The sequence below is a fragment of the Anneissia japonica genome, unplaced genomic scaffold, assembly GCF_011630105.1.
Source record: "Anneissia japonica isolate Jap-2015-1 unplaced genomic scaffold, ASM1163010v1 scaffold3262_len730253_cov190, whole genome shotgun sequence".
NCBI classification, from domain to species: Eukaryota; Metazoa; Echinodermata; class Crinoidea; order Comatulida; family Comatulidae; genus Anneissia; species Anneissia japonica.
Genome location: NW_022732572.1, coordinates 108,819 through 132,650, shown reverse-complemented (window position 1 = coordinate 132,650; position 23,832 = coordinate 108,819). Strand labels below are relative to the sequence as shown.

At 34.2% G+C, this 23,832-nt stretch overlaps 1 protein-coding gene across 1 annotated transcript; it reads left to right on the top strand.

Moving 5' to 3' along the window:
- The first annotated feature begins 361 nt into the window (after nt 1–361).
- LOC117115725 (very low-density lipoprotein receptor-like) lies at nt 362–15,314 on the top strand. The gene is made up of 6 exons (XM_033259646.1): nt 362–641; nt 10,109–10,188; nt 10,449–10,653; nt 12,109–12,194; nt 13,246–13,497; nt 14,181–15,314. The coding sequence occupies exons 1-6, from the start codon at nt 566–568 to the stop codon at nt 14,244–14,246; spliced, it is 765 nt and encodes a 254-aa protein (XP_033115537.1). The 5' UTR covers nt 362–565; the 3' UTR covers nt 14,247–15,314.
- Nucleotides 15,315–23,832: the final 8,518 nt, after the last annotated feature.

Sequence of the window (23,832 nt, the reverse complement as noted above, 5' to 3'; positions counted from 1 at the left end):
CTTTTAGCCTCAAAGAAACTAAAAATTAATTAATAAACAAAAAAGAACGCGAAGGGGAGGAGGGAGATGCAGAATGTCCGTAACTTTCACGTAACCGATATTGAATGGATCTAATTCCCGCCCATCACATATTTGGAGTGACACTCTCATAATAGTTCCCCAAGCCATACACCCTACGTCACGACCGTGTAACCGCTAAATGACGTATGTTAATCTGTGACTCATTTAACCAGCTGTAAGTAGGGTTATCCGGTGGAGGCTTATTACTACTGGTGTAGAAAATAATAAGTAAGTCGAGAAGGAGGAACAAATTACAGTGACCTCCAGCAGACGTGTAGTCGAGTCGCAGTTTCGTACGTTAAAAATAAATCGTATCGTTCAACCGGAACTAGATCCATATAAGGAAGTAAGAAATATCATTACGCGTGTCTTGTAATCTCATATAAACAACGATCAGCGTGTCGGCTCAGTCGTAATTAAAACTTCATTCAAGTCGGATCTGTATCAGAGTGTCTGAATCAGTGTTTTGGAAAAAAAATCATTTTAAGTTTATAAAGTTGAAGGTATGAAGGTCCAATTCGCCTGCCTCCTAGCTCTTGTAGTTTGCTGCTCGGCATTTATAAAAGGAAGAAAAATTAAACGTAAGTAGTAGGCGTTAACTTGTAAATTTTATTTTTTCAAGTGCAGTTGGTTGGAAGTGGTGGTAAGTAACCAGGGAGATATATAAATCCTTATGCACATGTTTGAAAAGGGTATTCCGGTATAAGTTACAGCAGGGGTTACAGGAGCTTTGGTCTCATGTGAATGATAAATACTATACTACAAGGGAGATATAAAAATGTATAGTATCATTGTGTACATGATATACTGCAGTAAATGAAAATGCTAAATTCTGATCTCAAAAGGCCTAATATTAATAATAATGATAGACATAATCTTCGTATAAATGATAGCCTAACCTTTGTTTCAATTCTTTGCACCAGGTATTAAAAAATGTACGGTACGAAATTGGGAATTTAGAATAGTCAACTTTGTTGATCGAGATATAGTTTGAGGTGTTAGATTAAATTTTAAATGCCAGTTTTTGAGCGTTTTAATGCTTTAATTGTGTAATCATATATGCCATGGCCAATAATCCAAGCTGCTGGCCGATAAGAAAGTCGATTACCATTGTTCCAAACAATGGAACGCATTTCGAAGATGGGTGTAGACCTACACCTACCTCAGTCCCTCCCTGCTCAGTCTTATTATTTTAAGCTCAGTTTAGTACTGCAAGGTTTTTGAATCCCAACACGATGGCGTGCATTTCAATACTTGGAGTATGTATTTATACTTTCTTAGGTTATTGTACACTAACACGGAACTCTTTTTCTATTTACGTCTACCACGTGAAGATATGCCTTCAATTCAATACACATAGCTAATGTAGAACGACTCCTTGATGTAGGTAAGCTTGATAATAGTTTAGGCCCATATCATTCTAATCTGAAGAAAATATAGTACGTGACCACTTGGTCCGTCTAGCTTACACAAATAATTTATGTTCCCTTGGTATCACCTCCACACAAAGATTCCAAAAGGTTTTGGATTTTAGATTCCTCTTAGCATTAGTTTATCATCTACATTATATGATTATAGGCCTTATATACAAAAAAAGACTGCAAATAAAGAACACAGATTTATATTTATAATGTCTTGTTCGTGTTGTTCTAGTGGAGTGATTGATTCTCTGACTGGAATATGCATACTGTAGGTAGATCTCTTTGCTGTTTAAACAGGGAGGTAAAAAATCGTTTACGTTTCCATGGTTTTAAAGAACACTTATCCCTTTTTATTGATTACTGTACTTTACTTATTTCATTTAAAGAATTGCATTTGTGCTCGCAAGTTCCAATACATTTTCTAAACAACGCCCCACTGCAAATCCTTGTTCACGCTAGATAAATTTAGGTGCGTTGCGCAAACGCGGTCAAGCTACTATCCAGCGTAGCCACTGTGTAAAGTACAGCATGTTTCTATTGGTTATTAAAGAAAGTTTTTTTTTGGTATATGGGCCTAAACAAAGTGTATTTAGGTTTTCAGGATATATTTTTATAAATAGGCCACAGAATAAAGCAAAACATTGGGCGTGTCATCCTGGATAATTTTTTTTTTATCATGCTTTGTTGATATAAGCTTAATTTTGTTTGTTTGTTTTATTGAAATTCTCCACATAAATCATAATATAGTCTAATAAAATGTGAATAGAGGTCAAAGTAAATTCGTAGAACTTTAGGTTATGACCCCCAGAAAACCTCAAATCCACTCAACTGATGATCATCGGAGTAAGAACAGGCCCACATAAGAGAAAAAAGGTCTCTCATATACTCTATATATGAGAAAAACCATACAATACAAAAATATTTTAACGCGGAAGGTCGCAGACTATGTTAACAGATTATGCAGGCAAACAAACTCAAATATCAGGCTGATTCGAATAAACTAATCAACGAAACCAGAGTAAATGTTTCTTCATAGTCTTGAATACATTATTCCCGGTTATGTAGTAGGTCTCTCTGCAGTATGCTATACATTGAATGTAAGAAATTAAAACTCTGTGGTCATGCAACCATAAAACTTTCTGTCCGTATCTGGCTCTGGCGCAAGAACGGTAATCCGCTAAGCTAGTCTATAGGCCTAATAGGGCTACGTGTTAGCAAGAAATATATCATCCGCGGGCGGACCGATAATGCTTAGAGTGAGTATAATGTGCTGTTCGAAATCGACGGATAAAAATAATCTTTAATTTCTAGTAATAGAATGAAGATATAAAATGATAATGGGCTGAAGAAATCGAGTAGTTAAAGATCAATTTGATCTCAGGTAGGCGGAATTATTAACCCACGACCGTTATGTAATCGATGTAGGTAGGCCTACTTATACAGTACATCGATTTAATGGATTCCGATATACGTATATTTTAAAGGAGCTTTGGGGGAATTCATATTTTATTACGCCAGACTCGTGCGCTCGCACATACTGCACTGCAAGCGAGCGTAAAGTGGCCTGCCTATATATGGAATGATATCACAGCGAATCAGGTGCTAAATACAGATGCTAAATTCATTTAAAATTAATTTAAAAACAAAATTATTAAACACACTCTAAAGGTAAACTGCGCCTTAGATCATTTTTGAAATTGGCGCATATAAATGTTTGATTATTATTATTATTATTATTATTATTATTATTATTATTATTATTATTATTATTATTATTATTATTATTATGCTAGATTTAAAAGTTTTGAATTTTAGAAATGAAAAATGAATGTTGCCAATAACGTGACAAAGTTAAAGCACAGATCTTATAGGATCTGTGGTTAGAGTGTCACATTGAAGGTTCAGAACCCCGAGAACGTTGCACTCGATCATATCCTTTTAAGTGAAGTAGTGATGGTGTGCTCGCGTAGATGAACACCTCGCGGCAGAATTGATTGAATTCAAATCTTATGTGCTTGTTGAATTACAGAGCTCTGGCCCAAGGTCATAGATTAATTAAACTATAATTTTATAAATCGCAGACGTGTGTCATTATCGACGGAATTTATACACGTTTTGTTTACAGTCTTGTAGATTTACAGTTCTTACGTAAGCGTTGGGACCCTGACGAGACTGATGTTCTACAATTACATTAAAGATAATATTTTAGTCTACATGTTTCAGGGGTACAGTATGTTGAAGTAAGAAATTAGAACAAAATATTGAACACGAAGAAAGTACTGTATCCACAAATCAAGAGAAAAATGTTAGTGGCTATGTTTATTTCTTTTGCTCACACTGTCCACAGTATGTACAATCATGGAGGTATAAAATTAGGTGCTACCGTGCGATTACGTAATAGTGCCCTAGAGCATATACTGTGCAATGATTTTCAGTTTTTTCTAGTGTTTACTTATAATATCGTGTGTGTTCGCGTGTGTGTGTATTTATATGTATGTGTGTGTATGTATGTGTATATATGTATATATATATATATATACATATATATATATATATATGTATATATGTGTGTATATGGTATATATGTATATAAAATGTAAGTCTACTTGATATGCGTTTATTATTAGATTTTACTTTTTGTTTTGTCGGGGTCAATGTTGAGACAAGCTTCGCTTCTATTTTTGATCCTAATTAATAAGTTTTAATGTTGTCCACCTTTTTTTTATCATTTGATGTATTTGATCAATTAATTGAATAAATGTTAATTCAATTGAAATTGAAAATTGAATTGTTGTAAGAACAGAACAAAAAATTGACAGAAAAATAGGAACACTGAGCAAAATTTCCTGATTGTTATCATAGACTTATTAATAAGATAGGATAGTAGGAAAGGAAATAGTGTAACTGCACTTACCGCGAGACTATAGTTTGATCTTTTGTAAAAGCTAAACACTTGTACGTTGAGCATTATGTTAACTATCTGATGCTGTCCATTGAATCGAAAGGGATAACAATAATTGAACATAAACTAGTGCGTGTGTTATGTGAGATTAAGTCTTTACAGAGATTTGGATTGAATGTCAAAGACGTACCAGCGGCTATAAATCGTTTCCGCTTCTGCTGAATGCCATATTGTTCAGCATAGTGTTTATTATTATTCTTTATTTGGAAACGACACGTTTACAACAGTGGCACAGGTATGTAAACGGTGCCACTAAAATAGAACTAACTTATAATAGAAACATAAGGCCCCATAAAAATTATTAGTTTATCACCCTATCAAAGAATAAAAACTGATGAGGGAGGGAGGTTTTTTTTTGCTAACCCCGCCCCCATTTTACCGATGTTCACAAGTTAATCAATGGTTAGAGACACATATATAAAAAGTCATAAGAATGGTATAAAATTTATATTAAGAATATGTTTTTGTTGTACCAGTAAACATATTTTCCTGAGCTTTTCAAGTGAAAAAAGATAGAAAAACGACCGTTTGAAATAAAAATATATGTTGACTGGGGAAAAAAATCTGTATTTCCCCGAAACTTATGAGGGAGGGGTGATAAACTAATATTTTTTATGGGGGCCTTACAAATCTAAAATCAGAAATTTGTAACATATACAAAGTTAATTACCTTTCTCTTCTCTCATCAAGAATACAATACAATGCTGAACCCAAAATTCCTCTTTCTCATTCCCTTCTTACACCAAAAATTTAAAGGATCTAACAAGTTTATGTCGGAACGCTTGAGTATTAACAGAGTTCATTCGAATGTCAAAACCACTTTAAATTTACCGACATTTACATTTAATACATCATTAGCCTAAGTTTATCTGTGAAATGTTTTGCTTCAAGTGTCCTACAGTACAGTATTGACATGATGGAAATGATGTGATAGATGGTCATAAAACAGCCATATTAATAAAGATAGATTAAAAGAGTGCGGCGCGGATTTCGACTACGAAGTGACAGTACAGCCTACTGAATTTTAGTTGTTGTACAGATACTTAGGTGCAGTGACGCCAAGCCTGTTTTCCCATTGACTCGTTTACAATAGCTTTTTAGTTGTTAATTAGGCTGTGTTTTTTAACTGTTGACGTCTAAATTATTTGTCATCACCTTTTTGCCAACCCGGATTCGGCTGCCTTGAGCCCAAATCGATTAGTGTAGTAGTCACCAACTTCTGTGATCACGTTTGTTTCGCAAATGCTGGACGACTGCCAGTACATGTGTTGAATTTACGCACAAGCAAACTTTTACACAGGATTGGCAAGTCATCTCAATTTGAACAATTGGCAATGTTAAATGGGGGAAGGGATTACCATAGTTTAACAATTGACAATGTAAAGTGGGGAAGGGGAGGGGGTAGTGATCATTTACCATAATTTGACTTCTTGTAGCTCCATCCCTTTTTTTTTTTATAAACTACTGTATCCTAATCCACCAAACGCTGTTTAACTAATTGTGATTTTGTATAAGCCTTTATTATGATACCATACACAGGGACGTAGCCAGGATTTTGAAAGGGGTGGGGGGAGTCGTTATGCGAGGTACGTAGGACCCCCGCGGGGTCCAGGGGGTGAATCCCCCTGTGAAGTAGCGCACTCTGAACGTTTTTAGGACTGTTTTGAGAGGATAAATTGAAAATTGCAATAGACGCATCATAAATAATATTAAAAGTGGTAATAAAATAAATCAACATTGGCAGATCCAGGAATTCGAAAGAGAGGTGACCCAGTGAGGTCCTTTCACAGACTGAGGAACCACCCATCTCAGCCCCACCATGGTTGGGGGGGGGGGGGGTGAGGTAAGAAAATTTATGATTATGATCTTTAGATGGCCGGAAATTACACTCTCAGACTTAAATTTGAATATATTTTTTGTTCTTCAAAAAATAGGAAGGTGGTGGGGCAGACTTGGAATCCGCCTCTGCTCAAAACATTCTTTATTCAAAATAGTCATAATCACGAAAATAGGCACGAAAAACCAAATCACATTCTAAAAACAAATGTATGCACCCTCCACTCAGCAGTCACTAAGACATACTCTGAGTCAGGGGCCGACTCGATGGAGTTTAATATCAGCCCAGGGAAGGGCGCAGATCTGTTTTGAAAGGTGGAGGGGACGACATTTTGTGAGTCGATACGCACATCAGACCCATGATTGAAGCTGAGGTGCGAAAATTTGAATAAATAGTACCCTAGATGGTCAGAAATGACACTTTTAGTAAAATTCATCATCACATTATTTAAAAATGAAGAGCCAAACAAATTCTCATGATATGGTTAGGGCTGAGGTGAGAAATTTGAGGAAATAGTACCTCTGTACGGCCGAAAATGACACTTTTATAGTGAAATTCATCATCATCACATCACCATTTTATATAATCAAAATGAAACGCCAACACATTTCTCGTGACCTTTTATCCTAGGATCTACTTAATATCCAGGACAACTTAGGCCTTACTATAGCCTAGTAAGCTTTAACTATACTATAACAATTATGATCAACAAATCACTTTAGCACAATTCTCTTCACTTTTTAATATTATTCATATTATTATCAATTATATCTATCGTCATCATCATCATCATCATCATCATCATCATCATCATCGTCATCATTACTATTAGTAGTAGTATATTATTAAACAAAACTTTATAATACTTTAATAATCTTTATTTGAATCTTTACTTTTACAACAGTGGCACACGATGACGGTGCGTTCACAAAGATGACAAAACAGACAATATAAATATTTAAAGAAGCTTGCAAAACGATAAAACCAAACTGAACCATACAGTATCATATTTCTATATCTTAAAAGACCTGGCTTGAGATTTATGGATTTAAGATTTTTTAAAATAAATTTTAATACCTCCATGATTATATTGGGCCAATATGTATAACGTGTACTGATGCATGTTTACATATTTTAGAAGTATTCATTTTGAGTGATCCCAGGAAAGAATTTGTACTGGCTCAAGAACAAGCTATAAAATGTTGTGTACAAAAATGGGGGGGGGGGGGGGGTGCAAAGCCCTGACCATACATAATCGGGAGTGCCAATTAATGATCTTACCACTGCGAATTGGGAAAACGTTTGTGTAAACCTTTCACGACATGAAATTTGAATCGGATGATATCGAGTCGCCGTATCACCTGATGCAAGGTAACTTGATAATTCGAAAAAGTCGAGGCTTACATCAATCATAATTATCCCATTTCCCTGATTGATGTTATCAGTCTGCTTCGTTATGTTTGATGCAGGCGTCACTTTGGCACCTGTTCATGTAATGATGTGCTATTTTCATGTATAGTAGTGTACAGTGTTTGTTTTTACTTAAAGTTTTCAATTCTACAGGATCAGATTACTCTGCCTGCGTTCATCTCAGGTCCCCGTGGCCTCTTTATGCAGTCTGTGAAGGAATTTGGGTAAAAATCACACTTTCGGATAAACATACCATAAAAACGTCGTTGTAAAGTGGTAATAATCCTTGGGAAAATTGTTCTAGGCAAGGTTAAATAACAGATCAGTCGAATTATTGGTCGTCTCGTCATCTTTTTCATTGAGATGTTCATTTATTTTGACCTTTATGTAATTAATACTTTAGACTTTACTATTTGCTTACTCTATTTTATTTTCTCTCCAATCAAGTTGTTAGCTTTGTATTTCATTTTTATTTTTGTTCTGTACGGTACAGTATAATCGTTACCTGTTGTTAGCTTTGTATTTCATTTTTATTTTTGTTCTGTACGGTACAGTATAATCGTTACCTGTTGTTAGCTTTGTATTTCATTTTTATTGTTGTTCTGTACGGTACAGTATAATCGTTACCTGTTGTTAGCTTTGTATTTCATTTTTATTTTTGTTCTGTACGGTACAGTATAATCGTTACCTGTTGTATTACGGTACGGACGCACCACCGTACAGGTGTGTGCCACCGTTCCTAAAGTGAGTTCCAATAAATACTGAAATACTCGTACATATCTGATAGGCCTACCTCACTGGTGATGAAATATAGGCTAGGTTTGTTTTTAATTACTAGTTGGCTTAAGACATTAACGATAACCATGCTTCAATGCAATAGGGCCATTTATTTGTCAACAACATAAGTTCAGATGAATTTATAAACGGGTCTTGTTTTGTCATTGTGTTGCATTCGGACAAAAGTTCTGTTCTTTGGAGTACAAATTTATACACCTTTTTCATAAGAACCAGTAAAATTTTGCCCAGGCTCAGTGTTAATTTTTTGTCGATTTCAGGCACAAAATGTTTTTATTTTATTCTTTACAAACGTAGACAATTACAGTATTATTGTACAGCAGTAGGCCTATCTGTACTGTATTGTAGAGGGTATTAGTTAGTAACAACTACTGCGAAAAATGTACGGATATATATTTTATAACAACATTAATTTATGATTGCGAATATATTGCTAAATTGTTATTTAGTAGGTTAATGTAGGTTGATGAATACAGTATCTAAAATCTAAATGGTTACAGTGTACATAAAAGTAAAGAATTAAAACAGTTTAACTCTTTACTACAAAAGACTGGATCTGTTTTCCAAATTAAAAATTACTTGCTGTGTACCGTACCTGTACTCTATACTAATGATTCGTACTTATAGGAAGACATACATCATCTGAGAGAATATAGGAATCACTTGAACGAATGTTGTGAATCACTTACCACAATCTATGCCCATTTCCTCCTCGACAATGATTATACTTGTCGATTGTGGATTTACGCTGTCATCCTCTTAAAAAGGAAATAGTTGTGAATTTATGCACTAAAGTTAATGTCTTACTTCCCATCGTGGTTTTGCCATTTTCGCTCAGTTGTTTTTTGTCATAAATATACCGGAATGCGACAATTTTGATAAAACCTAAAAACACTAAATAATAAGTGTAATTCCTCATTTAAACACAAACAGTAAATGTATCATCAACTTCCAAATATCGAAGCAATTTAGTTTTGTGATTTACAGAATTTTTACTACAATATCAAATTTAAGGGCCAATACAAAGAATAGGCCTAGGCCTACAGGAATTGTATTTGCTATTATTAGGCTTTCAAACTGAAGAACATGACTCGTCAAACTAGACTAATATTTTCTTTAATTGTGAGCACAGAACAGACGACCTGTCGCACTTAAAGCCGGACGCTCACTGCGTCGTACGACGAATCCACATTTGCTTCCGGCGAGCGATAGACGACGCAACCACCGTCTGCTGATTGTCAGTGGCAATCTGAACGGATCCTCATTATTAAGACGATTCGTTGGGTCCGCGTCTTCGCGTGCGTTCTTCTTCGCGTCGCCGTCGGACGCAGTGAGTAACCGGCTTAAAGGTTCACTGATGTGCAAAGATGGATTCTTTTAGGAGTATTTGCATTTTGGCAAAGTAGTCAACGATCAATTAGGTTTGAGAAATATGATCTTCAATGATTAATAGGCCTATTGATTGATGGAAGTGAGTCACGAATTTGGTTAGGAAATTAGAAATAACTACATTTCGAATCGCGTTATTAAAAACTTTTCTTTTGTAAGATTTATAAGTGCTTGTCTACACTCACTCTTTGTCATTTTCACGTCTAGATTAATATTATTTTTTTCGATTTCCAGGTCCAAATTGTGATACAACAAACGGAAAAAAAGTAGATGGCTTCAGCTGCGGCGATGGACAGTGCATTTGGAAAAGTTTGGTGAGTAACGTGACTGTATTTCAGTCAGTATCGTGTGCAGTAGGCCTACAGTATTACAGTATTATTTTATTATTGAGCAACCGATATTCTCACCAATTAATTAACACTAACGTTGTAACACACGATACCAAGTAATAATGACTGCTTTCGAAATACAGGCCTGTCATGTTGCTTTAAATAAATTATAAACGCCTCAACGCATATTTGACCAATTACGATTTACCGTAATCTATTCTATATTGTTTATTGTATTTCCACAGCGTTGTGATGGGAGACAGGATTGTTTTAATAGTTTTGACGAAGAGGAAATCTTGTGCGCTTTTGAGTCGTATATTCCCGAGTACGTTTGTTCAGACAACGAATTTGATTGCGGCAACGGTAATTGCATCAACAGAAAAAAACGCTGTGACGGTCAACGCGAGTGTGATAATGGCAAAGATGAGAAGAATTGTGACGACACGTATTGTAAGTTAATGGCATCATTTATCCCAATAGGCCTTTAACATAATATTTGGGTAATTATCAAACTATGAAAAATAGAACTGAAACGCTCAAAAATTTTATTCGGTGGCCCTTCATATTCCTTTAACACCATACGCTACGTCACATCATAAGATAGGCCCTTAACAGCAGGAACTGCCGAGCATGTTAAATGATTTTATCAGGGTAAGTGCAACTATTTTTATACACAATACAACGCGTTACTACTGAGTGTACATTTGCAATCGTATATGCGTTAATGCGTCACTCCTGGTAATATATTAATCTGTTTGCCGATGGAAGTCGTTTACCTTATCGATGTTAATTATAATGCTTTCTATTCGATCTCGCAACTCACAATAAATATACCGATACCTGTCTAAAATACTGAGTACGGTACGGTACATTAACAGTCTACCATTAACTAAGTACTCACATTACATTACGTGTTTTAACTGCAGCAGGCCCTTGCATTTAAAAATAATGGCTTTGCATATTAAAACTAAAAAGTTTCACGTTGCCAATATAGACCTATCAATTCGCAGTTTAATATTCGAAATGTTGCCATTTATTTATTATATAAGTTAAGGAAACAGGAAAATATGTTTTGGTTAAAAATCTTTGTCAGTAGAATATCCAAATTAGGGATATTCAAGATTTCTTTAATTCGTCATATGTTTACAAGTTCATAAAACGCACAAAATTAAAAATATATATATATATATAAAGTGTAAAAACAGTATTGCCATGAATAAAAGTTACAAAACAAAGGTTACAATTATTAAATACTGAAGTAGAAAACTACAAGGGTTATCCAGATACAACAGTGCCTTATTATTACATTACACCAAACAAAACAGTCCGTACCCTAATATTTGCGAAATTACGCCATTTGGGAATCGAACCTACAACCTTCAGACTTACTAGCCTGGTATCATAATGCGAGCTGAATTTGTGGACCAAGGGGCGTGGCTTCTTATGGTGACGTCATGCACAATTTCAGCTGCACTACGTCTTCATTCTTAATCTCCTCGACAATGGTCCCTGGTAATCACACGTCATAGCAAAATACAGTACAACCAATCTAAGAAAAAATAATGTCGTCCCTGGATTATTTTCAATTTATGGGGCCTGAAATGATATATATATATAGCTGGTCTTGTTTTAGGGGTAGTGGCTGTATTTACCAACAACACAAAGTTAAATATTTCTCAAGTATATCATCCTTTGTTGACCTCTCCTTGATGTAAAATTGTAAACCATTAACTTCATGGTAACACATTGCTGTTCCCGCTGCTTAGGGGATTGAATTCAAATCTATTTTATATAGCAATCAGCAGAAGCGTTGGAAAACGCCAGAGAGATGAAATAACAAACTTTTTTTTATTTTACTTGTATGTTCTATGTGGTTAAATCGTATTTATTGTTAAATCTTTTTAGTAATCCGACCAAATTGTGACGAGGAGAATGGTAAACCTGTAACTGGAGTAGATTGTGGTGACGGAATGTGCATATTTTCGAATCAGGTAAGCATAACCGTTAAAGGTTTTTTGTGTCTCTACTGCCCTCAAGCAGTAGACACTTTGCTATCCTTTTCAATCCGGAAGTTGACAATGTGAGCGTGAGTTGACACATTCACAAAAATGTGAAGTAAGAATCCGGAAGTGTAAAGTTGACACTATGTCACATTCGTGATGTGTGATGACCTGATTTTACTACTGTACTACCCGTAAACTCAGTCGTGTGTGGTACGATGCATTGCTAGCCAATTCGTCATTATCTGTACTATTATTTCATTAATCACTTTCGACACCACCGTTTCTATTAAATTTGGCAGTAGACACATGCTCCCGCTAAGAGCCTATTTTATCGAAGCTTTGGAAGCTGCTTCATACCAACATTATTGTATCCGTAGTGTAGCTGTGATAAATCGGAAAAAATGAAACAGCACTGAAAATGGTGGTGCCAGGATGATGATGTCATCACATCCATATAAGAGACAAATCACATGTATTATACAACTCGATGATGTTAACAGACTTAATAAGAGTGCTACTGCCCTCTACTATTAGAATGAATTGCAATAGAAAAATATCTTGCCAAATTTTGAGCTAGGACATGTATTGTAAAAATAAGACTATAACTATTTGCGATTAAATACAATAATAAAAAATTTAAAAAAAACCAAATTCAATTGCACCAACATTTGATAGCTCATATTTACAAGAATAAGGCCCAAATTCTCAACTTTCAAATAAGACAAATCAATACAATTAAGTTTGTGTTGATTTTCAGACTTTCGACAAAGAATGTCCTTAAATCGATTACTATCCAATTTAAGGGACCATGTACCAATATTATTAATGCGTCTGACTGTCAATAGAATATTAATTTTATAGTTTTCCATTGAAAGCTTATAACCTAATGTACAAATTCAGCAAATTGATTTTTAGTTCAACAAAGTGTTATGTTAACTAAAGTCTATTTGTATTCATGTGACCTTATTTGAATGTACATAGGCTTATTTGATGAAAGTTATTTAAAAGCTACACAGATTATGTTCTACTAACTTTACAGCTTTGTGACGATAAACCAGATTGTATGAATGGAATGGATGAATCTCCCTTAACGTGTCCCGATAAACATAAGGATATTTGCACAGAAAAAGAATTCCAATGTGCATCATCAAAGCAGTGTGTACCTTTAACAGATAGGTGTGACGGTACTTCCGACTGTAAAAATAACTACGACGAGCACAATTGCCCCTCTAAAAAATGTGCTAAAGGCAAGATTGATTGCGGAGATGGTCAATGCTACAAGGTAGAAAAAGTAAGTAGGCCTATGTCTAATGTACAGTGAACGTCGGTGACCATATTCAATTCGGTTTCCATATTCAAGTCAAACTACATTATTGTAATCCAATTATTAGGACCTAGGCCTAATTGGCATGGCTTTATCATGATTGATTATATATATTCTTGGTACTTAATTGCAAAACGCATTAAGACGTTACTTTGCAACATAAGGCGCAGTCTACATTCATTAAAATTAACAACAATGAGATTGTTTTAACGGCTAAGCAAACCTGCAAGTTTTTTTTGTTTGTTAAGGTGACTTAGATAACAACGATAATTAATCATGATCTGCATAAAATTCCGGTTGAATTATACAACCAAACCAACAACAAAAACAGGTCTACTCTAAATGGGGATTTAATCTAAATTTACACAAGCTTATGGTATTTGACATAGTTTCCTTTTTGTATTGGTACTTGCGGAAATATCTGAAATCTAGCGATTAATAATTATACTGTTTGCCGTGAATTTTAAAATAGGCCTGTTACCATTTGTTGACTGTAAAGCGAAGTTTAAGTATGTATACACATGTAATGATTTTGTTTTAAATGTCAAAATGAGCGTTTCAATTTATTGACTAAAAACTATTTTTCAAAGATTAAGCTAATATTTCCAGATATAGAAATCTGAATATAAACTCTAAATGTTTGCTTACAGTTATGTGATGGCGAACAGGACTGCTTCAACAGAGCAGATGAAAAACACTGCACACCGAAAGTTTGAAACTGTGTGACGTCAACAACTATAATGGTAACCAAATTGACTTTTGAAGAGCATTAATTGTCTACAATCCACTGGTTTGTTGATCTTCTGTACAATCAAATCCAAGGAACTTTCATGTAAATAGAGACTTCATCGAAGTATGATTTTCCTTATAGTATCTTGTGTGTAAATAACTAACACAACTACGAACCTCTGCCGATTTCAACGTGCACAGTGACTTAAAACTACGAAATCTTGCAAGATATCGACTTCGATTAAAGTTCTCCGTATAGTAATAACTCTTTATTTGGCTTCTGGAATAATATAGTAATGTACTTTTGTAAAAGAGAGAACTACTGTATGTAGGGGCATGGCTAGATATAACTGGCTGTTAAAAATCGCATGCAGTTTTGAACAAAAATGAAGAAAAGTAAATGTCAAATTGACTAGTCTCTGCAACCGGCAGATGATCATACGTTTATTGTCCATGTACCGCAACGAATTAGCAAGCGTTTGTATTGACATACCACACTATCACTCACCACTCGATCACTAACAGAGTACTTTGGCTTAGATGTCTGTTTTCACATACACTTCTTTTTTGGACGCCAGTCTGAGAATAGGAAATTTCATTATTTTAAAGCCTTTCACAAACAATATCAATCTGATTAATAAAAGGAAAAAATATAAATGTCCGATTAAATAATAATTTTGTTCTATTGTCTCACGAAACATAATGCTTAGTTTATTTTAGTAGACATAATAGGCCTACGGCAACGCTAGGTTGATACTGTGAAGAAAGTATGTAGGACTACACATCTAGTAGCTAATTGAAACGTTTGATTATTTGATGATAAATATACAAACTCGACCTCATTTCGATTTTCATTTGTATTTGTAATACTGTAATTGAAAACTTCAAAATCAGGAAATGATGTCGATGGGTGCACATTTTTGATGTCATTCGTTTTGTGAATAATTAATTATTTTAATGCATTGTGAAAAATGCTACTGGTATAATATTTTGTAATACTATCACCATATTCGTTTTTGTGAAATATATTTATTTGTATAGTAGTGACAACATAATTGTTCTCTGTTCTGTTCAACTATTTTTCTGCATCAATATATTACATTGGGAAAATACGACCTACATTATTATTGCTTGCGCGTTTGACACATTTTACCACATTTATAAACACACTATAATACACACACATTGTAAATCAATCGTGACGTCATCACTGCAACTCCCAATGTTATTTGCCTATTCCCCGCCGTCCACTAATTTTTCAATTAGCGGACGCTTTGCTTGATTTTTTTTAGGTTCGTGTGCAAAAAAAACCCCCTCATTTTTTTAGTCACCTCGAAATCATCGTGCACCGCGATAAAAATTCAATTGTAATTGAAAATTACTTTCGTAAAATAAGGTTAATTAGAACTCGAAGAAAGTTACTTTAAATTCAATTTTAAGTATGAACAATTAGGCAATTCCTTGAATCAATGAACCCTAATAATCTAAACAAACTGAACGTTTAATAAGAATATTCTATAACTATTTTAAAGACTCAAGGAACAAAATTAGATGTAGAGCCGCCGAGGCCTCCTCCTACTACTAGCCTACACCAAAGATAATAAATAGCAAAAGATACAGCAGCGTCCCAATATAGTGGAACATCCGTTCGAAAAGCATTGTGGGTACACGGAGAGCAATTTTACCCCGTCCGCGCGGCGAAGCTATATATAGCAATAACAAAGGCGCCGCTCTGGTTCGTTTGTTTCTTGTAGTTTCTCCACTTAGTAAAATGGTCAAATTTTACCCCATTCGAGGGAGGGCGGATGTTCCATCAATTTTAATACAAATACGCGGAGCAGCTCATTCTACTATTTAAGTTCAAAATAGCCTAGGCCCTAGGCCTAGTTATTCCAAGGTAATTCAACAGAAGGACACACACCTCTGCTCTCGAACATAGCGCGTGCGTACAGTCCTTTGATCTTTACTGTGGCATCGACAATCCGATACTAGTTGCGAGTACAGCCGTCAATTATTAGTCTATGCGTGCCACTCGTTTTATGGTGTTAGTTTTTATTTTATTAATTTTGGGTACTTCGCAATGTCTGTTACATCTGATTTTTTTGACTGCGAGCTTGTTAAATGCTTCTATAAACTGCAATTTGATTTGTGAAAATTGACCAAGAAAATTAAAAGTTATAGCAATTTAAAATTTACGAATTTTATAAAATTTCATGTCCTTATGTAACATTAATCTGTCATTTTGACAATGCTGGCATAAGTTGCCAAAAACGAACATTTGAGTATATACAGAACATTTATTAATTTTTTCTGCGAAGTGAGTCTCATGAACGACAGTTCACCACAATTTTGGTAAAATTAATGTTGAAATGAAGAATATAATTTCAGTATAATATTAGTGCAAAATATCATTAGGCCTTTGTAGTCATCGCACGACGCGAGATTATCATGGCAACTAACACGCGCGTGAGTAATTCGTCACGTATGCTGACGGTTTATGTTCTGGTTGCTATGGTTTTGTGACGTTCAGCGTGTAGGGACGTACGTGCGCCTAGAATGTCGATGCCAGAGTTATAACCTATGGCTATGTTCAGACACAACGACTTACGCTAGCGTAACGTTAATCGAGTGGTGTGAACTTGTGCGCGGCGTAGCGAGCGCCAGTATTATCGCGCAATCACTGGCGTACGGTAATCCAGCAACAGACCCCAGATTAGCGTACGCCACTGATTTACGACAGTCACGCATCGGTGATTTTTATACTGATCATATCACTATAGCAACTGATGACTGGTAGAACACAGTTGGTTATAAAAACTACTGTAACATTAAAAGACGGCGATTGACTTATAAAGAAATTAGTAGAGCATGCATCGTACACTAGCGGAAAATTATTATACTTAGGTTAGATTTAATGCATTCAAACCTTCGTATAATAATTTTCCTATAGTGTACGTACTATGCGGGGCTCTATTAATTGCTTAAAAGTGTAGGCCTAAATCACGAATACATAGGCCTATACAAAATAATGTTAAACTTATGAATTAATACTTTCATGACCAAGTCAGGTAGTCCACGAAGTGTGCACTTTCCTGTACGAAATGACCATCAGAGAACGCAACTCAAATATAAACAAATATAACTGAAGTAAGCGAAGAAAATACTATTTTAATAAATTAACATTGCAATCAGAGAAACACAGAATAGTGTTAATGCAAGAAAGTAAGGTCAGAGTAAAAGTAGTTCTCTTATGTGTCATAATATTACAGAATACGGAGGCATTTAAACCAGTTATGAAATCATTTTCAATCACTGTCCGTTCTTCAGAAAATATCCCATAACATAATTTGTATCTTTATCTAAAGTAGAACTTATATTGCAGGCCTAGGATTTTATTATTGCCACTGGTAATAATACGCCTAGTAAACAGGATGGAGGATGTGACTTCAGATGTACAGTACATTAAGATTGCATTGTTATCGTAATTCGTAAACTGTCCAAGTTTCTTAAAATTAAAATAAGGCGCTTTATCTTTATTAAACAACCTTTTTCGCTATATAAATCATGACTTGTATTAAATAATACCACCTCCATGATAATACACAGGTATAGGCTAATGTGTGGTTAATAAGTAGTTTATGTCACCTAGGCCTACATGTGTTTTGTAATAAGAATCAAGGCCATTGTTTCAAGTTCGAGGTTTAATAAACCAAAGTAATTTGCCGTTAGCCTTGTGTTGCGTGTCGGACTAGCCCTTAATTGGCGTACAAATACCTCAACGACAGATGTGTTATTCGTCTTATAACCACTGCAGTACTGTAATTTCAATAACTTGTCAAAACAAAGCAACCTTTGATTGTGCATTACTCAACGTTTACCGTATTTGGTAATATTGAATTATACTCTATGATATTTGTTTATGCACTCAAGGACTCTGATCCTCTAATCCTGTAATATAACTGAACTAGCCATTCTTCCATCCGTTTATCTATTATTTGTTTTTGTTACACATTGTATGATAAAAACTTATACGAGTATTAATAATAATGACAATAGCAATATGAGACTCTAAATAATGGTAATATAACAATCATCAACGATGAATAATTATTATGATTCTTAACTACAATGATGATGATGATGAAGATGACAATGATACAGTAATGAGGATTATGATGATATTAAAATAACAATAATGATATTAAAAATACTAATAAAGATATTGGTAATAATAATATTAAGAATAATTTCTATGTTTCCATTTAGATTGCCTATTATTTTGATTGCTATTAAATTATTCATGAACCTGCAATAGCGTCCCCCAACCTCTATTGCTTCGATTTTTAGGCAGTAGTGCGCCCCCTAAATTTTCCTGTCAAAACTTTCCAGAATCGGCCAGTTCAGTTACACACATTAAATTTAATAATTTATCCGTAGTTGTAATGGTAAACCTCTTTTTATAAATCAAGCCTATCTTGTCTATTGCCTTTTTGCACTAATAACACAAATATTGAATGACACGAATGGATTATGAATGCAAGTGAATCAATCATTTATGCGCTATCCCAGATATTGTTGATCCGTGAAAACGTATTAACTGAGGATGTCGATGCAATGTATTTGTCAAATAAATAACATGAAAAGCAGTTGCTCTCAACGTAAGACCATCTGTTGTACCAGGGAGGTATAACAATATTTTATACCTCCCTGGTTTTACGGAATAATAAATGTGGACATCTTGCATTTAGGGGAAGCATCTAGGTTTATGTTCCTGTACGGTATCTTTTCTTCTTTATGTTCTCGTACAGCAACAACTACGGTAGCTTGTTAATTACAGGATCGATATAAACTACACTATACTACAAAACCTAGTTATGTCTGTAAAGTAAAGTTCTTTTAAAGCTTAGTTCCAGAGGGACTACTATGTTGTACAACTTATTATTCTAAGAGACTGAGGGGTGTTTGACGAAAAAGTCGGAAACGGTAATTAAGATACTGATTTTTAATATAAAAAAACCTCGAATTTCTCGCCATCATCATCGGTTGTCCGTAATTTTTGACGCTGACAACAAGCTAAAGCAGAGATTTCCTGGTACAGTACTTGTGCTGGGCCCTGTGGCTGGCAGCGATTTAGAAAAAAAGTCAGCGTCAGTTGACCGAGTTCTAGTTCTTTCGGTGAGTAAAACCGACCCCATATTTTCTCATTTATGGCTTACTGTATACACATTACTTAATTTCTGGTCGGTAGTTGATCGAGTTTTAATTAATTAACAGCAGAAGCTACATGTGTTGGTAGATACATCTCCCTTTGTTCCATTCAAATGTGTGATTGGAGTGTTGACTGAGTTCAGGTTTTATTATAGCACCTATTGATTCTGGTTACCGTTTCAAGACTTTCTAAATATTTTTATATTTGTGTCAAAATAGTGAAATATCTTTTCTTGAATTGAAGTACTGTATGTGAAATCACTTACGGTAATAAATATAGTAATTAAATTTGACCTATTAGACGTAACTTGATGCAGTTACATTGAGATAACGCGCTCTATACAATACAAGGACATGTTGATGGATCTAAAACTTCTGAAACGCGTTTATTCGGAACAGACCTAATTCTATAGCTTTTTATATAGGTTAAAAAGCGAGTTGATATCATTAAAGCAAACCAAGTGAGCATAGATATCAATACACATTGATTATTAGCTAGTTTCCGAACGAATTAACTATTAAGTCTCTCAAAATAAATTTTAGGAAGTGATGAAACAATAGAAAATTGAGGTTACACCATAAGTCTTCAACAAATTACTATGGGATGTTATTATATGTATTGATTATATTATTAGGACAATATACAAAAATACAAATTTGGTAACACAAGAGCACTCACCATGTGGACATGTTAACACCTGGTAGCCACTGAACAGTCTGTTAACAAAGTGAGCATGTGTATATAACAAATTGAGCATGTGTATATAACTCTTAATCCTTGAAATAACGTTTCTAACGTTTCGAAACAGCTATTATGAACAGGGTGGCGCCAGGATTTGCCCGACGGGGGTGCCGATGTCCCCGACGAAAAAAAGTGGGCGTGGTCGGGCGTCGCTCAAAATATCACAAAAGTGTTCCAACCAACAATTGAATCCATATTAAGAGGACTCTATTTTTAATCCATCACGATAAATTAAATAGAAAAAAAAAACTTATTTCATTCAACTTATCTTTTATTCAAATAATTTGTACATAAAACAGTATATAAATAATAAATATGAATAAATCTGAATTACAAAACTGAGGTTGTTAAATATTAAAAACAGGAAATCACAGACACATGACATCAACACACCAGTGATAAAAATGTGAATCAAGGTATAATAATGATAGTGATAATAATAATAGTAATAATACTACCACAACTACTGATATTGATATCATAGTCCTGTGCTGGGATTTTATACTTTCCAGTTGTGCTTTATAATATGTCAAATGCCGGCAGCTTAGATAGAAGGTTTTGTATAAACCAATCCTCTTAGCCATGGGATATACTATATAATTATTGGAAATGATGATTCATTGGATTTGTAATGATGATTTATTATGTCAATAACTTATAGATTGTGAACCATGACTGAATATAAATGTTTAATTATGATTATTATAGATTAGAAGGACAGTTGATTCGATATTTGAGTTGATAATTAATTACAGATTTGGAATGATGATTACTTATATATTTGGAAAGATGACTTACTAGATAGATTTAGAATGATTATTCGGAATTATGATTGATGTATAGATTTTGCTTTGTCCATGTGAAAAACGAACTTTTAACTGTGATATCAATCCTGTAAAATTTACCTAGTCAGTTATTACTAAATTTATGTTATTTTGTGCCTATAATAAATACCGGTACGGTATCTCAATATTACAATAAAATATTTGAGCATTCATTGGTAGCACATGAATCATGAAGCGATATACATGCTCTTATGTTCATTTTGTGTCATAAATGTATTTTATTTGCATTTGTGTTATTGATTTTGTATTAGTTTATTAGAGATTTCAAACAAATCAATAATGAAATGAATGTCAGGCGTGCTATATTCTTGGTAACAATTGTTATTTGAATCGTTAAAAGAAATAAGAGAGTACCTAGCGTAGCGCAGACGATGCATTCATCATTGTGAATATAGCTTTTGGATATCAGACTAATAATGTTTGTATGAAACATACGTGCAGACGACCAATGATAATTTTGCCTTTAGTGTCTATGTATTTAAAGTATATATAGGCCTATTTGCGTGTTTATAGACCTCTGGCAATTTTGTTTACGTTAGAGCGAGTGCTACTCTGATTGGAAACTCAGACATGTTAAAATATAGGCCTAATATATTTCTATTAGCATTATTATATGGAATCACAAATGCTAGATAAGCCTTAATAATAATGTACTACAGAAAACGATTTTTTCTTATAGTAATTTTATTCGACATAAAAGTGTAAAATCAACCGACTCAAAATATTTATGTTATATAAATTAAATCAAAACAATAGGGTAGATAGTCCGATAGGTCTATGGAACGACGTTACGTGCTGGCTGAGTGATATCATTGATATCTATCATGGTCTTTATGTACAAACGGTTCTATGCAATACAGGGCGTTTAATAAAATTTAACTAATCAATCAATCAATCAATCAATTAATCAATTAGTCAGTCAATTAAATATTAAATTAACTAATCCTCAATCAATCAATCAATCAATAAATTAATCAGCTCAATCAATCAATAAAAATAACTCAATCAATCATAAATCAATCAATCATGAATTTTATTTAGGTTCATATATTTAGGCCTAGGCTATATGAATTTTTGTCATTACTTCATATTTCTATCAGGATCATCATTATAATTTTCAGGATTCATCTCTGATGACTTAATGCTTTACATTTTAATTCTTATGTCTTATATTTAATATTTAAATTACCGGTACGTCAAGCCAGGTCGATTCCAAAAATCCTTGGCGGTCATTGTTTCCAGCTAATTTTATAATATGATAATATACTGACGTTACGAACAGAATATAAACTATGCTCACATCATTGTTGATATGTCAACCATCTTATAATTAAAGTCTAATTACTAATTAGTAATTACAAGTATGTACTTATTCTATACCTAGTTAAGTTTCACCTTTTGATAACTTTGATCTCTCTTTATGCCACTATAGGCCTAGTACGTATAGTTCATGTCCTGTATGCGTACCATAATAAATAATATAATAATAAATTTCAATGATTGACGATCCCACAATATGCAGATTCTTCTATACAGTAGTAAAGCAAAAGTAATGAATGCTTCATCTAACGGGTGATTGTGACGTTACCATCAGGGAACCACTTTTTAAAAGCATATCTTCATTTATCTATTTACATGAACTTTCAGTTCAGAACAATTATTGTTTCACATTCAACCGAGAAAAATACACACACACTTTTGTTTTTCTATTCGAAGAAAGTATTTTTAATTATTCACATTATTAAAAGATAATCTGGACCGTAAATATAATTTAAAAAATTCAAAAATAAAGAAATGCTTTAGCATAGGTTGTACAGTACATTTTAATAGTTTATCAGCTTTCAATTCAAACTTTAGAGCATGAGAAAAACTGTGACTCCTATTTAACCTTTATATACTACTTTTTTGTATAGTAAGTCTATATAATCTACTGATTTGTTTGTGGTAGGCCTATTTAAATGGGCGATAATTATTAATTGCATTTTTTAGATTAAAGAAAATCCGAGTGGCAGTTTATCTTTCAAAAATTTAAGAATCTAACCTGCTCATGTTTTCAACACTGTCAACTGTTCTTGTAAATTTCAGTTTTACGCAATATTAAGTACAGTAGGCCTTCATTGAACTTACGTAGAAAAATCTTACCAATCAGATGTAATAATCCGATTGGATCAGGTGTGCTGACGATGTTGGAGTCTGGTGCTGCTAATCTAGATGTGCACCAGCCATTATATTGTCACTGATGCTGATACGGTACCTATCGGAGCATTCAGGTAGAATCGGTGTTCTATGTAGATGCATATATAAATAAAAGTGTGCTAGCAAGACCAGTGCCGGGTTCTAATTGATATGTATCAAGGGATTTTAAATACTCTGCAGCCTCGCTTTTGGATTTTTCGTCAATCTGGGAGGTTACTGCGTAGCAGAACACTGCCCACGGTGTCGAAACAGGTTCCAGGCTATACAGTAACAAATCTACCTGATCGGCTTCTGGTGCAGTCGTCGGATCAATGGCCCAGCTGCAGACATCTTTCACATTTCGTGCCCATTCCTGTGTGAAGAGATAAAAAATAAAGCACGTTGTGAAACCTATAGCCAATTCCATAGTACTTTGACAATATGGACATTTTGATGGACATTTTTTTTTGACTACTGTAGATAATTTAAATGCTGAATGACAAGTTTCATACTTGTTGCTTGTACGAGAGAGGAACGAACCAACCTATTCTACTCCTGTCTCAATATTCATTACGGAAAACTTTTGACTGTCATATATATGCG

Coding starts and splice junctions, on each gene's coding strand:
- LOC117115725 (XM_033259646.1), top strand. CDS start 566: ATGAAGGTCCAATTCGCCTGCCTCCTAGCTCTTGTAGTTTGCTGCTCG. Junction 10,189..10,448: donor AGTGCATTTGGAAAAGTTTG/GTGAGTAACGTG, acceptor GTATTTCCACAG/CGTTGTGATGGGAGACAGGA. Junction 10,654..12,108: donor GAATTGTGACGACACGTATT/GTAAGTTAATGG, acceptor AAATCTTTTTAG/TAATCCGACCAAATTGTGAC.